Genomic DNA, 13,514 nt, shown 5'->3' with positions numbered 1-13,514 from the left:
CTGTCAGGAACCACCCTGACTACACCAGGGTGCTGCACCTCAGTGGACCCCAATACCACCAGAGCCTGCTTGGGGCTGTGCACCGTGCTAACATGGGTCACTGCCTCAGCTCACCCTCTGCCTGGCCAGTCCACGCGTAGCTCTCCACAGGCTGAGCTGCGAATTAGACTTTATTAGTAAGGTCAGGAGCCTGGCGATGGACACGCTAGTACCAGGGGTTACAAACAGTAAGAAACATTTTATTATAACTTTACAACATATAAATAGCTTGGGTCAAATCTGTGCTTTCTGGCAGCTGGGTGTCCTGCAGGCTCCTGCCTTCCTTCACATTGCACTGTTCATCGGTGGCTCTGGCCCTGAGGCTGGTGGCAGAGGCTAGAGAAAGGGGCAGCCCAGTCCCCCTCCACCTCCTACTGTGAAGGCCTCTCCTGTCATCTGCTGGGGTTTCGGCTGGTGTGGAAGGATCGCTCCTCAGGGGTGAGGCCAGCAAAGAAGGGGTGTAGCAGGGCCTCTGCCAGTGTGATGCGCTGTACAGGGTCGAATTCTAGCATCCTCCGCATCAGGTCAAACAGCTGCACATGCTCCAGTGAGTCTTGGAGCATGTAACTCTGCTCAGGGACACAAGGCACCTGCTGTGACGTCAGGTGACAGGAGTCACTGCAGTCCCCTTGCCACTGGGAGGCCTTGTCAGCCTGGGTCCTCCTTGGAGGACTCCACTTCTGCCCTCGCTCAGAACTTAACAATATCAGGCGTCTTGCTGAGTTGGCACCTCTACCCCACATGCAAAGTCCTGACCACCTCTGCAGACCCACTTATTCAGCCTGGCACCCAAGTGCAGTTGACAGGCTGCCTGGCCAGGTTTTGGCCAACCCCCCCCCCCGCCCATCCCACCCACCCCACCCACCTCAGTCCTGCCTAGTTGTTCCCAAAATGGAAAGGAGAATGACAGGAAGCAGCAGTCTGCAGGCACCAGGCTCCTCTGGTGCTCCCCAGTTACATGCTTGGCCACCCAGTGGGCAAGGGGTTGGGCTAAGGGTGGCTGCAAGAAGCCAGCAATGCTGGGTGCTGACCCCCGCTGGAGCACAAAAGCCAGCTATCTGCCCAGTGCCTGGGGTCTCTTCAGCATGAGCTGAGCTGGGGGAAGCCAGAAACTGACCTTCAGAGGTTTGCAGTTCTCCTTCACATACCGGCCATCTGAGCTGTTCTCATCCCAAACCAGGCCCCCTTTGTAGAAATATTTCTGTTTCCTGAAATTTGGGGAGGGGGTGTCAAGTGGTGGAAGTGGAGTTGCCAGGCCCAGGGTAGTGGCAACAGGGGCAGACAGAGAAGGTGGGTTTGCTGCCTGTGACCTGCAGCAGGAGGGCCAGGCCTGCTGCAGCCTGAGGGAGCCCAAGTCCTCACCTGGTGCGGTGGATCATGTGTGATGGGATGGGGCCCAAAATCTTTTCCATCATCACCAAGTGCTCTCGGTTTTCGTGGGTCTGCAGAAGGCCAGGACAGAGCAGCAGAGGTTAGTCCCAGCCTTGGCAGAGTAAGGTAGCAGAACAGACATGACTTGCCCTCCTCACCCAGGAGGTGCAAACCTGCCCCTGGAAGATGGTGCCAGCCCTGCCCCACTGGGCCAGGCTCACCTCACTTCCCTTGGTCCATCCTGCACATGGGGCTTCTCTGTCCCCAGGCCATGCCCGGTCCTTCCCGCCTCACTCCTGCCCAATTCCCTGTCCTTGCCACCCTAGCAGAAGGCTCCTCCCTTCACACACCAGCCACACGACCCCTTTGGCCAGGAGAGGCAGCCCAGCGCTGTGTACCTGGAAGAGTGTGAAGCCGCGGTAGTACTCAAAGAGAATGCAGCCGATGCTCCAGACGTCGCAGGGCTGTGCCCAGCCCAGCTCTGCAAGCCGAGGGAGGGGCGGTGAGACTCGGGCTGACAGGGATGCTACCCTGCTTCTGCTCATGCCTCCGCAGCTGCCCCATGTGATGTGGCTGGCAGGGCATCACTCACCCAGGATGACCTCAGGCGGGCGGTAGTGCCGGGTGGCCACAATGGTGGTATGATGCTCATGGTCAAAGGTGGCACTGCCGAAGTCGGCCACTCGGATGCTGGTGTTCTTCACTGACTTCTCCTCACAGCTCTGGGAGGCAGGGTGGCTGAATGAGCCTGTGTCTACAGTGCCCACCCTGGGGGCTGGGTGCACCCTCCCCAGGGTGCCCTACCTTGTGCTCATTGTAGAGGGTTTCGAACTCTGAGTTCACGAACAGGATGTTCTCTGGCTTCAAGTCTGTGTGGGTCAGCTGGTTCTCATGTAGAACTGGGGGCAGAAGAGGGAGACGGGCTGAGATGCTGGGGCTGTGCTCCAGCCAGGAGCTGGCTTCCCTCTCAAGAGGTTGAGAGTCCTTCCTTTAGAAGGGGCAAGGAAGCCAGGGGCGCACACATGTAATCTCAGTGTGGAGGGAGGCTGACATAGGAGAATCATAAGTTAGTCCTGCCAGGACAACTCAGCAAGACCCTGGCTCAATTTTAAAAAGGGTTTGATCACTGGTACCAGAAAGGAGGGTGGTGGGGCGGACAGGGTTTTTCCCTTCCAAACAACCTTCCTCTACCTCTACTGTGCAGAGACCAGGCCTTCCACCAAAGCCCCAGCACCAGGAACAGAATTTCTGGGCCCATTGTGAAATGAATGTGAGGTCTCCTTTTTCAAAGACAGGTGCAGCCTCCCACCTGCCCCCATGTCCCACTAATAGTGGTTTCCTAACACTTAGCACTTCCAGCTCAGGGCTCCCACCTGGCACTACAGACCCTCATGGGTGAGGCCTGGACTTAGCTCAAGCCCTCTCCCCAACTCTCCGCAGGGCCAGGTCTTCAGAGCTGCCCCTCGACCTTGTGGGTCCCTGTCCCCACCACCTATGCAGACCCTACACATCCAGGCTCTACATCTGTCACCATCCTCTCCAGGGGCCCTTCCTCACTGCCTCAGTGGTCACAAACCTGACAGTGCTAAGCACTGGTTCCAAGTCTGCCGCTTAAGGCTGGAGGGCACATGAGTGACAGACACTGGGTCTCTGTGGGGGACCTGTACAGAGCTCCAGCTTGTCCTTTCTCCTCTGTGTGAAGGTGGGAGGCAAGGCTGGAGCTGGGTCAGCCCTAGAGCCCCTCCCTGCTGTCCTGGGGACCTAGGGCAGAGCCTGGGCAAGGAGGCCTGAGGGTCCCGCCCTCCCTCCCCTAAAATCCTGCCCAGACAGGCCACAGAGCAGTGGACCACCCTGGAGACTGCCCAGCGCCTGTGCAGACTTACATCTGAGGGCGTGGCAGAGCTGGTAGGCCATGTGCCGGACATGGGGTAGTGGGTAAGGCTGGAAGTTGTTCTCCTTCAGGAACTCAAAGGTGTTCTTGCCCAGGAGCTCAAAGGCAATGCACATGTGGCCATGGAAGTTGAACCAGTCAGACATCAATACACACAGGCTAGGGAAAGAATCGGGGCTCAGGCTGTGCCAGGGACTGCCTCCCTTGAAGGTCATGAGTCACACACCCTCGTGCTGACACACATGGAGAGGACCCCAGTGCCAGGCAGGCATACCTCCCCTTGGCCATGACCCAGATAAGCCTTGGGCACAGACAGGGTCCCTGCTGTGGAGGCCCAGAGTTCCAGGCCCAACACATCCACCAGAGGTGAGGAGCCCAGCATGCACAGAACACCCCCGCCAGGCTGGGGCAGTGTTGAAGAGGCAAGCGGGGTGTCTGCTGTGGGGTCCCTGCTCCCAATGAGGGGCTGGGCCTTCCTCTGGACAGCTGTGGGGTTAAGCAGGACTGACACCAGGGGCCCCAAAGGAAACTCATTTGCCCACCACCCTGGTCTGAGTATGGCTAGAAGGCAACCAGCAGGACAAAGGCTCTAGGCCTGTGGATGGGGATGGCACTGTCTGTGCCCCGTAGGCTTCCCTCTCACCCCTGCAGACTCACAACTTGTTCTCCTTGTCCTTCTCCTTGATTTTCTTGAGGACGTTGATTTCCAGCCGGGCGGCCTCCCGGTACTTGCCCACATTTCGGATGATCTTCAGGGCGACCTGGGACTTCCCTCTGGGACCCAGTAAGGAAGCACAGGTCCTCAGCAGCTGCCTGGCTCTGCCCACTCTCCGCCCCAACCCCAAGACCCTGACACACCAGGAAAGCCCTGCCCTGAGGAGAGCAGCCCTGAGGACCAGGCACGTCTGGCCTCAGCCCATCATCAGCGAGCTGTCCTGCCTCAGCCTCCATGACAGCCTTAGGCCTTTCTGCCCCTGGGGAGAGTAGAAGGCAGCAGAGCAGGGCCCATCTTGCAGGCCAGGCCACTCTCCTGCCCAGCACATCTGCAGGCCAGACAGCTGGCACTGGGGCCAGGGCTTCAGATGGAGTGGAGGCCAGCAAGAGGCTCAGGTGCCAGGAGTGGGGTCTCCACAGTAAGGCCAGGCTTTCCACCTCACCACAACGTTCTCTAGCCCCCTTCTTCCCTCCAACCTCAGCTGCAGCTGGTCAGCTACAGGGCAAGAGCCAAGTGGGAGACCTGCTGCTGAGCCTGGGAGGGACAGCTGGCGCGGGGACTGGGAACGAGACACCCTGGGCTCTGCCTCTGACCTACTTCTTCTGCAGCACCGCAGTCCTCGATGCAGGATGCATCTCATTCCAAGGAGTCCTGCAGGGCTGCGAGCTCACTATGCAGAGTTCTGCCTCCTAAAACTATCTTGCCAACCCTGCTTGCTCCCTCTGCATCCCATCAAGGATCCCTGGAGTCTGTGCCTGCCTCCTAGTGACTTCAGACACTCACCTGCCCTCCCCCTACTCAGAGTGGCAGAGCCAGACAGCCTGGCTGCCCCATGTGCCATAGTTCTTGGCTCTGTCCTATCCCCATCTATCACTGTACAGTCTGATCCTGGCCTTAACCTTCTGGGTCACACTGAGCCCAAAGGGTGGGTGTAGAAATGGGAGCTGGGAGCAAAGGGAAGTCACTGCTTTATCTTGTGGCTTTTGGGATGGCTCACTCCCAGATCCAACTGTCCTTTATGAGCATCCCTTTTAATGTAGGAGTCTGTGGAACTCAATTCCACCACAGTACAGGCTGATCAAAAAATATGGTATATTTAAATTACAGAAAACGTATTACAGTGAAAGACACATTGCCGTGAATCCCCTCAACGTCCTCTTTCTAGCTTTGAACACACACCATCGTTTCTGCCACTTTCTGTGCAGTTCTGGAAGTCCACAGTTTCTGACTTTGGGGAAAAGCCGTAAGTTGCATGATGCCAGATCTGGTGAATAAGGTAGATGAGGATGTGCCGTGATGTTTTTACGAGGTTGCCTTTCCACTGAATGGCACCCCGAAGCAGTATTCACTGTGTTTCTGATCACACCTCATGAAGACACAGAAGATTTCCAAGAATAATGGGATGTGTTCAAAGTGGAGTGTGGGTAGGAATTTTGAGAGGAATTAATGGCAATTTGTTTTTACATTTCTTTGTCACATAAAACATGTAATCTCGATTGTGGCTAACCTGTAGTGGGCAAATCTACAGCATTTCTTTCGGTCTCTAAAATACTGGATTTAGCTCAGTGGTTCCGCTGCCTGCCTTGCATGCTCAAGGACCTGGGTTCAATCCCCGGTACCAAAATAAAAATAAAAATAATATAAAATACTGGCCAGCTAGCCAGGTGTGGTGGTGCACTCAGGAGGCTGAGGCAGAAGGAGCACTACCAGTTTGAGGCCAGCCTGGGCTATATAGTGAGTTTAAAGCTGCCCTGAAATACTGAAATACATAGTGAGACCCTGTCTCCAAAAAATAAAATACTGGCCAGCAGGGTGGACCACTGAGATGAGAAGCCTGGCACTGTGTAGCTAAAGAACCAAACTGATAAGAGGGCGCCTGAGGCACGGGGTACAGGGAGAGGCAAATACAGCTTACAGGAGTGCTGAGGGGACACAAATGCTGCTGTGTTGGGCCCAGGATGGAGCATGGCACCCACTCACTGTAACATCAAGGGACAGTGGGAGACCCTGGCCACATGAGTGCGAAGGCCCAGGGCCAGGATTCTCAGCTGGGACTATAAGTGGGGTGTGAGTTCCAGCCCTCTGCCAGGCCAGAACCTAGAAGACCTCACAGGAAGCAGCTTCAGTCTCTGGGGAAGTGGGGACATAAGGTGGAGCTGTTCACTCCCAGTAGTGCCCAGGCAGGGACTTCACAGATCCCTTAGATCCCCCTCTTAGTTCAGATCAGCAAAGCCCGATGCGTCCAGGTCAGAACGTGCTCTTAGAGAAGGGCGCTCCAGGGCATCATGCCAGCCCTACCCAGCCCACTCACCTGGCATGGTCCAAGCACTCCACCACCTTGCCAAAGGTACCTTCACCCAGGTTGCCCACAATCTCATCTACAAGAGAGAAGAGGCTGGGCATGAGAGTCTGGACAGCAGGGGGGACGGCAGCTCCTGCAAGTCCACAGCATTCAAATTCTCAGAAACAAAAAAGGCTTCTCTCTCACTGCTACACTCTTAAAAACGGAAGTTGCTAGCATCTGTGTCATTCAGGCAATTACTGGTGGCCCCGCTAAGGCACCACACACTAGAGGCCCCTCTGGGCAGGAGAGGTCTCTCTAACAAGGGGAAGTAGGAAGTAGAGGTAAAGTTTTACGAAAGGTGGCTGTACATCGCTCTTGGAGCCAATCGCCGATCCGGCACACCAGGTGGCCCTCCTTGTCATCTTCCACACTCCGGCTGCTGCGCTTACTGCTCTGTTGGCTTCTCTGCATGCACCGCCCCCCGAAACGCCATCCGACCAATCGCATGGTAGGCGGTTCCGATTGACAGATTGAAGTGTCAGTCAAAGGCAGAGGTGGAGATGGTGCGGAGCCGGTGGGTTGGTTGGTTGGATTTTCCAGATGCCAGCATTTCATAAGGCACACAGCATATATAACGATAGGGATATTGCAAGGGACACGTCAAGACACAAGCTGACTTCAAAAACAGAAAAGTAAAACAGCTACAGGTATGTAAAGAAACTCGAACTTTTTCTCTCAGAGGTGCGCCCCAAGCGCATGGAAAGACACCACCAGCCTTGCCGCCGAGGAGCCAGGCCCAGAGGACAGCCGCTGCCCAGACTCCCTCCTCTTCCAGGTGTCCCCCTCCCGGTCCCCCGCCCCTGCAGTAGCTCTGGCCAGAGCTGGAGACGCAGTGAAAAGGACTGGCACAAGAAGGCGGCCAGCGAGGCCTGGTCCGACCACAACCTGGTCAGAGGGCCACCGGGCCTCAGCTGTGGAACAACACCTAGATGTCCTGGCTGTCCTGCCTGCCTCTGCTTGCAACTTGCAGCCCTGTCCTGCCTGACACTGCCACGCGGAGCCATGCTGCTGCCTGCCCCAGACGGCAGGCCTGGCCAGCTGTAACCACAATGCAGCAACAGCCTGCAATTGCCAGCCCTCCTGCAGAAGTCACAAGTGGGAAACTACCAAGGTGGGCCACAAAGGCTGGGCCAGCTCCAGCCCTGGCCCTCATGTAGCTTACAGGCCAGGTCCACTCCAAGCCTCACGACGACAGAGGGCACCAAAAAGAGAAGCAGACCCACAGATGTGTGCTGCCATCCTGCAGCAGCATGTGGCACTGTACAGAAGCCATGAGGCCACACTGGACTCATCCACAGGGAGGAAACTTGAACCCACAGCAACTCAAAGACATCAGAGAATGAGCTTGGCAAAGAAGATGCTGGCCCCCCATCGGTCCCACCATTGCTCCTACAGTGAAAGGAGGTAAGGAAGACGAATGAGGCACAGGAGGGAGGATAGCTCGAACTCCAGAGACATCAGGCATACAGTGTAGGCTCCTGGGTCAGCAGAGTTCAGCGCGACCCTCCACACTAGGACACTGGCCAGGCCCTGCTCTTGGTGTGGCCTGTGACATGACAAGAGCCAGGCTGCTTGGGGCTGCTGGCCTTTATACCATGTCCTCCACCGCCCTGCCACACAGGCAGCTGCCTCTCAAAGCTGTGATGGCCCTCCAGTAAAGCAGTGAGACTAAAGACCTGGCTAGAGGTCACAACTGGAGCTCCCAATCTGAGCTGCCTGACAGGGTGCAGTGGTACACACCTGTAGTCCCTGCCACTCAGAAGGCTGAGGCAAGACGATTGCTGGTGCCTAGGAATTTGAGACCAGCTGGGGCAAAGTAGCGAGACCCATATAAATATGAAAAACAAAACAAATCAAAAAAGGGCTGGGGATGTAACTCAATGGTAGAGTACTTGTCCAGCAAGCCCAAGGCCCTGGGTTTAGTCAACAGCACCACCAAAACAAAAAACAACAAAAAACAGAGTTGACAGGCAAATGCTGACCTTCCAGGGGACACTGCAACCGCCTTTGTGGAGCATCAGGGAGAGGAGGTTGCAGAGGTGCGTGTGGTCCACACCTGGCACAGCACTCACTACACAGGGTAGCCTTAGCAGGGAGGGTGAGGCCACACAGCCCCAGGAGACACCAACAACCCCACAGGGTCCTGGAGAAGCACACTGTCACCTGCACCACACAGCCTGTGTCTGGAACAATGTGGAGACACAGACAGGCTGGGGACCAGCCGGCGCCGGAGCCAGAGCCCCAGGGTTGCCACAGGCAAGGGGCGAGGAGACAAAGGGCCAGGTGTCCTACTTGGCCCTGCACCTGAACCAGGTGACACGCTACACACACACACACACACACATGCACACACATGCATGCACACCCAGGCTGGTGTACTCACCAGACCAGCCTGCCTGAGAGAGGCTAAAAGACAGGAGCACTGGGCCCAGTTAGCACACTCTGGCCACCACTCACCGAGGAGGCGCTGCTACAAGACCTGGTGCGGCGTTTGTGGCAGTGGTGGGTGTGCTTTCGGGTCCGGTACAGCCCCCTCTCCCGTGACCGCCGCCTGTGATGGGAACGAGAGGATCCATAGCAGTCCTCAGCAAACGATGGGCTCCGCTCTTCGCAGCGGTACACATCACTGTCTCGGCGCTCCCGGTATCTTCTCTGGTAGGGCAGGCGGTCATGGCTACCAAGAGGGGCACAGGGACATCAGTCAGGTAGGGCTCTTACTCCTACTGGCCGAGGCCTTGTGGCAAGGCCTTGTAAAGGGCTCTCGGGAACGCCTGTTGGAGTAGACAAGTCTGGACTGATGGGGAGCAGAGGAGGGTACAGTGTCCAGGGCTCAGGCTGGCCCTCCAGTGCCACAGGTGGGTGCAGAAGTGAGCATGATACCAACACCTGGGAGCTGCCCAGGACCTGCTGGGACCTGGGACAGGACCCAGTCTTTCCAGGGCGGAGCCTCTGTTTCTAATTCCTGTCCAGGAAGGCTCAGGAGGTTGGCAGGTGCAATGTTGACCTAGAAAATGAGCAAGGCCCAGGAAGAGGAAGGGGTGGTAAGGAGGGCAGCCCCTGGTGTGCCAGAGAATGCAGGTATGATTGTGTGAGAGCCTGTGAGGGCGGGCAGGGTTCGGGATAGAAGTGGGGTCACCTCGGGGAGCCTGGGACTTCCCAAGCCTTAAACAACATCGACCCACCTTGGCTCCCCCCCACCCCCAGTAAGCTCACCTCCGGGACCGGGACCTCCTTGGGGGAGGCTCCCTGCGGGACGGGTAGCGCAGTCTTCCTTCGTGCTCCCGTTCCCGGCTGTAGGACCGTCGCCTCTTCCAGCGATAGCTCAGGTACTGGTCCGGCTCAGGGGAGCGGTATCGCTTACAGTGGTGCATCTAGGCCAGGAGGAGGAGAGCCCAGCTCAGCACAGCCCAGGCTCAGCCAGGGGCTGCATGGCTGCCGGGACTCCCAGGAAGAGGCCCACAGTTCTATTGGGGACAGCCCCTCCCAGGGGTTTATGAAGCGAACAAGAACTCTGAGGTCACAGTGGCCTAACAGCAGACAATGGCAACTTCTCTGCCAGGGAACCCACAAACATCAGCTTCCCAGTGTGGCCTCAGGGTCCAAGCACTCAGGGAACTGGGTCTCTTGTGCCTAGCTCCCTCCTGCCGGTGGGTTCAGGGACCTAAGGCAGGCAGAAGGCTGCTGGCACAGAGCCCACAGGACCCAGGGGCCAAAGCTGTGGCCCCAAACTAGACCCCACCCAAGGGAGGAAAGGGTTAAGTGTATGTGAGGGGTCACAGCCGAAATGGAACAGCTGGGCCAGGGGTGTAGCTCAGTGGTGCCCCAGTGCCTGGCAAGTGCAAAGTCCTGAGTTCGAGCCCTGGTACCGCAAAAAAAAAAGAAAGAAAGAAATGGAACAGCCCTTGAGAAAGGCTCCCAGGGGTCATGAGCACTCTTAGCTCACTTGAGAGTCTACCCAGGTGGATAGGGGCTTGGGGAGCTGGCCCAGCTCCTACTGGTCCATACAGAGTCTCAGCATCAGGAAGATCCCATGACCCTCAGGCCACTTGTAGTGCTACAACCCGGTACTTTGTCTCTCCCTGTCAAGACCACTACTGTTCTTCCTCTCCCCTGCTCCAGCACCCTCTCCTTCCCTTCTCAGGAGCAGGTAGCCAGAGGGTCAGCTAGCCAGCAGGCCTCTCTGCACAGACAAGCAGGACAAAGGTACCTAGGTCATTATCCCTGTCTAGCTGGAACTTATATCCACTGCAGAAATGCCAGGCTGGCTCAGTTGCAGCTGAGAAAGGTGGCTCTGTAAGGCCAGCTCCCACCCTACCCTCACCGAGACACCACACTGGCTAGGCCAGACACTGTGGGGCAACCCTCCCCCCAAGCCTTTATAGGCCATAGCCAGCCTTAGTCCAGGGCGGCCCTGGACTCGAATACCAAACCCACCAAAGCTGCCCCATCGCATTGGCATGATAGGGCAGGGTGAAAAGGCTCCTGGATTTTTAAAAAAAGAGAAGGAAAGAAAGAAAAGGATCCTGGAGGGTGGTTAGAGTGCTGAGTTCTCTGACAAAAGCCCTGGGAGCTTCTCTGTGATCCTGAGAGACACTGCCCTCAACCTCCACACCAGCAACCCCACACACCTGCAAAGTCTGTTCTCTGCCAATCCTTGGCGATAAATGCTGTGTAAAATCAGCAAGTTTCCCAAGAGCTTGGATTTGTTGTTTTGCTGATCAGATGACTAACATCTCCCTGTTTTCCTGCAATTACCCTGGGTCAGGTGCCCAAGCTATGGATGAAAAGCAGTACTGTATCTCACCTCACTAATTGACCCCAAGGATGCCCACTGACTGGCACACATACCTCCCCTCCAGGCAAGTGTGCTCCTGTCCATGTGTGCCAGGCAGATAAACACTGAGGCTGCAGGACACAAGCCAGGCTGCAGCAGGCCAAAGCCTCCCTCCAGGGACCTAGAAGACTCCATGTCCATGTATCTTTTTTTTGGTACCGGGGGGACCTTGCGTTTGGGAGCAAGGCAGGCAGCGGCACCACTGAGCAAAATCCCCGTCCCATGTCCATATACCTTTACATGAGTGGAAAGTCACAGTTCTGGGGTCAGATGTCAACCCAAATCATGGCAAAGCCATTTCTCACTGTTTGCCTTTGGGCCAGTTATTAAACTAATCTTCAGTTCTTCTTGAAGCAGGGGATTAGGAATCTTTTAGGAGGTTCTGTCGGAATTAAATATGTTTTTCCTCTAAGCCAAATGCCTCCCCTAGGTCTGGCCCCACAAAAGGTGCAATTTTCCATTAACACAAAACAGCCCCAGGTGATACTTCAGGACTGGGGGAGATGCCTTCACAACATTTCATAAGCTCTTCCCAAGCACCTGGGAGGCGAGAGTTCTGACAGAAAAATACTACTAAATCCCAGTGGCGGCATCTCCTGGCCTTGTAACCTTACACAAGTCACTCTAGGCCTCGGGTACCATGTCTGGAAAACGGAGATAACACCTCCTAGCCTGCAGAGGAGCTGGCCAGAATGACAGCCAGAAAGTGCCAGAGACAGGCAGGGAGTGAGGCCGTCTCTCCTTTAACACTCCAGGGAAGAGAAACTCGGGAAATGCCGGGTGCCCTTTATCACTCCCCGCCCTCAAGCGGCATTCCCCACGGCCTCTGACAGTCCGTCCGAAGCCTCAGCACACAGGCTGTTTACAGAAGCTTGAAGCTCAAGACCACCCTTACGTTTGAGAGGCTCCGCTCTGCACAATGTAGAAAACGGCCATGCCAAGGAACCAAGCCAAGGATGCCAGCTTTTCTCCAAGCACAGGCCCAGCCGGCTTCTCACTTGCAGGTCCTGGCCAAAGAACTGGGCTGACGAGAAGAACCACCGGCCAGGCCAGCGCGGCCTCCCAGATTCCTGCCACCCCGAGCCCTAGGGTTATTTTTGTCAGGCGCTGCCCTCCCCGCACTGCAGCCTCTGACCCGCACCTTGCAGGCCGCCGCAGGGCGAAGCGCTGCTCCTGCTCAAGGGCACAGCGAGCAGCGCTGGGAGGCTGCCAATCTTGCCTTAGTGGGGCCTGGCTCGCAAGGCCTGGCCTAACTTCCATCAGGGCACCGGAACCAGAGCCCAGGCTCCCGGCCGGGCACTGGGGCCGTCGGCGTGGCCCGGTCCCCGGCTCGGGGTGGCTCCCACAGCACAGTGGAGGTTGCGGCCTCCCTCGTCTCCCCTCCTCCCGCCCGGGTCCCAGCTTCACCGCCGCCAGGGGCGCGAGGGGACCCAGGGGCAGAGGGAGGCTGAGCCGCATTCGTCTCCGGGCGGCGCCATAGGCGGTGAGGGGCCGGGAGCGCTTTCTGCCACTTGGGTCGGACCCCGAGTCCATCGCGCGGGCGGCTTGGGCCGAGGCCTAGGGCCTCGCAGGACCTCGGAGGCTGCCCGGGCTCCGCCCCCGACGCCGCAGGGCCCAGAGGCCGGGGTCCGCAGTGACCGCCCTCGGGAAGAGGCGGCGGGTCAGGGGTGAGAGGTCGGGCCGAGGTCTGAGGTGGGCCGAGGGGGAAAGAAAGGGAGTAGGCCGGACCTGAGCTGGGGCCCGCTACCCAACTGCTCGCCGACCGCCTTGGCCACCACGGGCCCCAGCCCACTTACCGTCTTCTAGGCTCGGGCTGCAGCTAGGCCCCGCTCCCCGCTCCGCTTCCGCTTCCGGCTCCGGCCTCCGCCCGCCTCGGCTCCGCCTACTCGCGTGGCGCAGGCGCCGTCGGCCCCGGCTAGACCCAACCTTGCTACCTGGCCGCTCTAGCCCGCAACTCGGAGGCTCTGGAGGACTGATTTCCTTTGCCTGGTCGGCGCTGGAGCGGTGGAGGCTTCTTCTGGGAGCGCCCAGGGGACCTCCCAGGTCGCGACCCGCCCCCTCGCCGTGTCCCCGTGCACGTGGCTCCCGAGGTTGGCCGAGCGCACGTCCCCAAAAGACCGGGCGCTTGGGGCTGGTACCTGGAAGCCCACGAACCGCGGGGTTCGTCCCCCTGTGTCGCCGAAGCCCCGCCAGCCCCGTCCTGCGAGCGGAGGGCCCAGGCAAGGAGCGCGGGCACGTGTGAGGCGCCAATTGCGCGGCCTCTCCTGGCGAGGTGGCCTCTGGAGACCCCTCGTCCCTGCCGCCCTGGGGCGCCACTGTC

General features: G+C 57.9%; 1 protein-coding gene across 9 annotated transcripts; it reads right to left on the bottom strand.

Annotated features, from left to right (window-relative positions):
- Window positions 1-218: 218 nt before the first annotated feature.
- Clk3 (CDC like kinase 3) lies at window positions 219-13,221 on the bottom strand. Of its 9 annotated transcripts, none has more exons than XM_087198902.1 (13): window positions 12,991-13,221; window positions 9,574-9,731; window positions 8,818-8,911; window positions 6,669-6,765; window positions 6,328-6,394; window positions 3,959-4,075; window positions 3,294-3,460; window positions 2,215-2,309; window positions 2,003-2,132; window positions 1,809-1,891; window positions 1,402-1,481; window positions 1,157-1,247; window positions 219-632 (listed from the first exon to the last, which is right to left on the bottom strand). In XM_087198902.1, the coding sequence occupies exons 2-13, from the start codon at window positions 9,729-9,731 to the stop codon at window positions 432-434; spliced, it is 1,380 nt and encodes a 459-aa protein (XP_087055028.1). In that variant the 5' UTR covers window positions 12,991-13,221; the 3' UTR covers window positions 219-431. The 9 variants fall into 9 exon arrangements, with proteins under 9 accessions (XP_087055028.1, XP_087055025.1, XP_012931641.1 ...); XM_087198899.1 differs by having other exon boundaries at window positions 8,818-9,034; window positions 12,991-13,171; XM_013076187.3 differs by having other exon boundaries at window positions 219-629; window positions 8,818-9,034; window positions 12,991-13,167.
- Between the last annotated feature and the right edge of the window lie 293 nt (window positions 13,222-13,514).

The sequence above is a fragment of the Heterocephalus glaber genome, unplaced genomic scaffold (genome assembly GCF_053883595.1).
Source record: "Heterocephalus glaber isolate CG9 unplaced genomic scaffold, H.glaber_assembly_v1.0 deba00001689, whole genome shotgun sequence".
In the NCBI taxonomy this organism is placed as follows: Eukaryota; Metazoa; Chordata; class Mammalia; order Rodentia; family Bathyergidae; genus Heterocephalus; species Heterocephalus glaber.
Note: the sequence above shows the minus strand (reverse complement) of the source record. Positions and strands in the feature narration are given on the sequence as shown.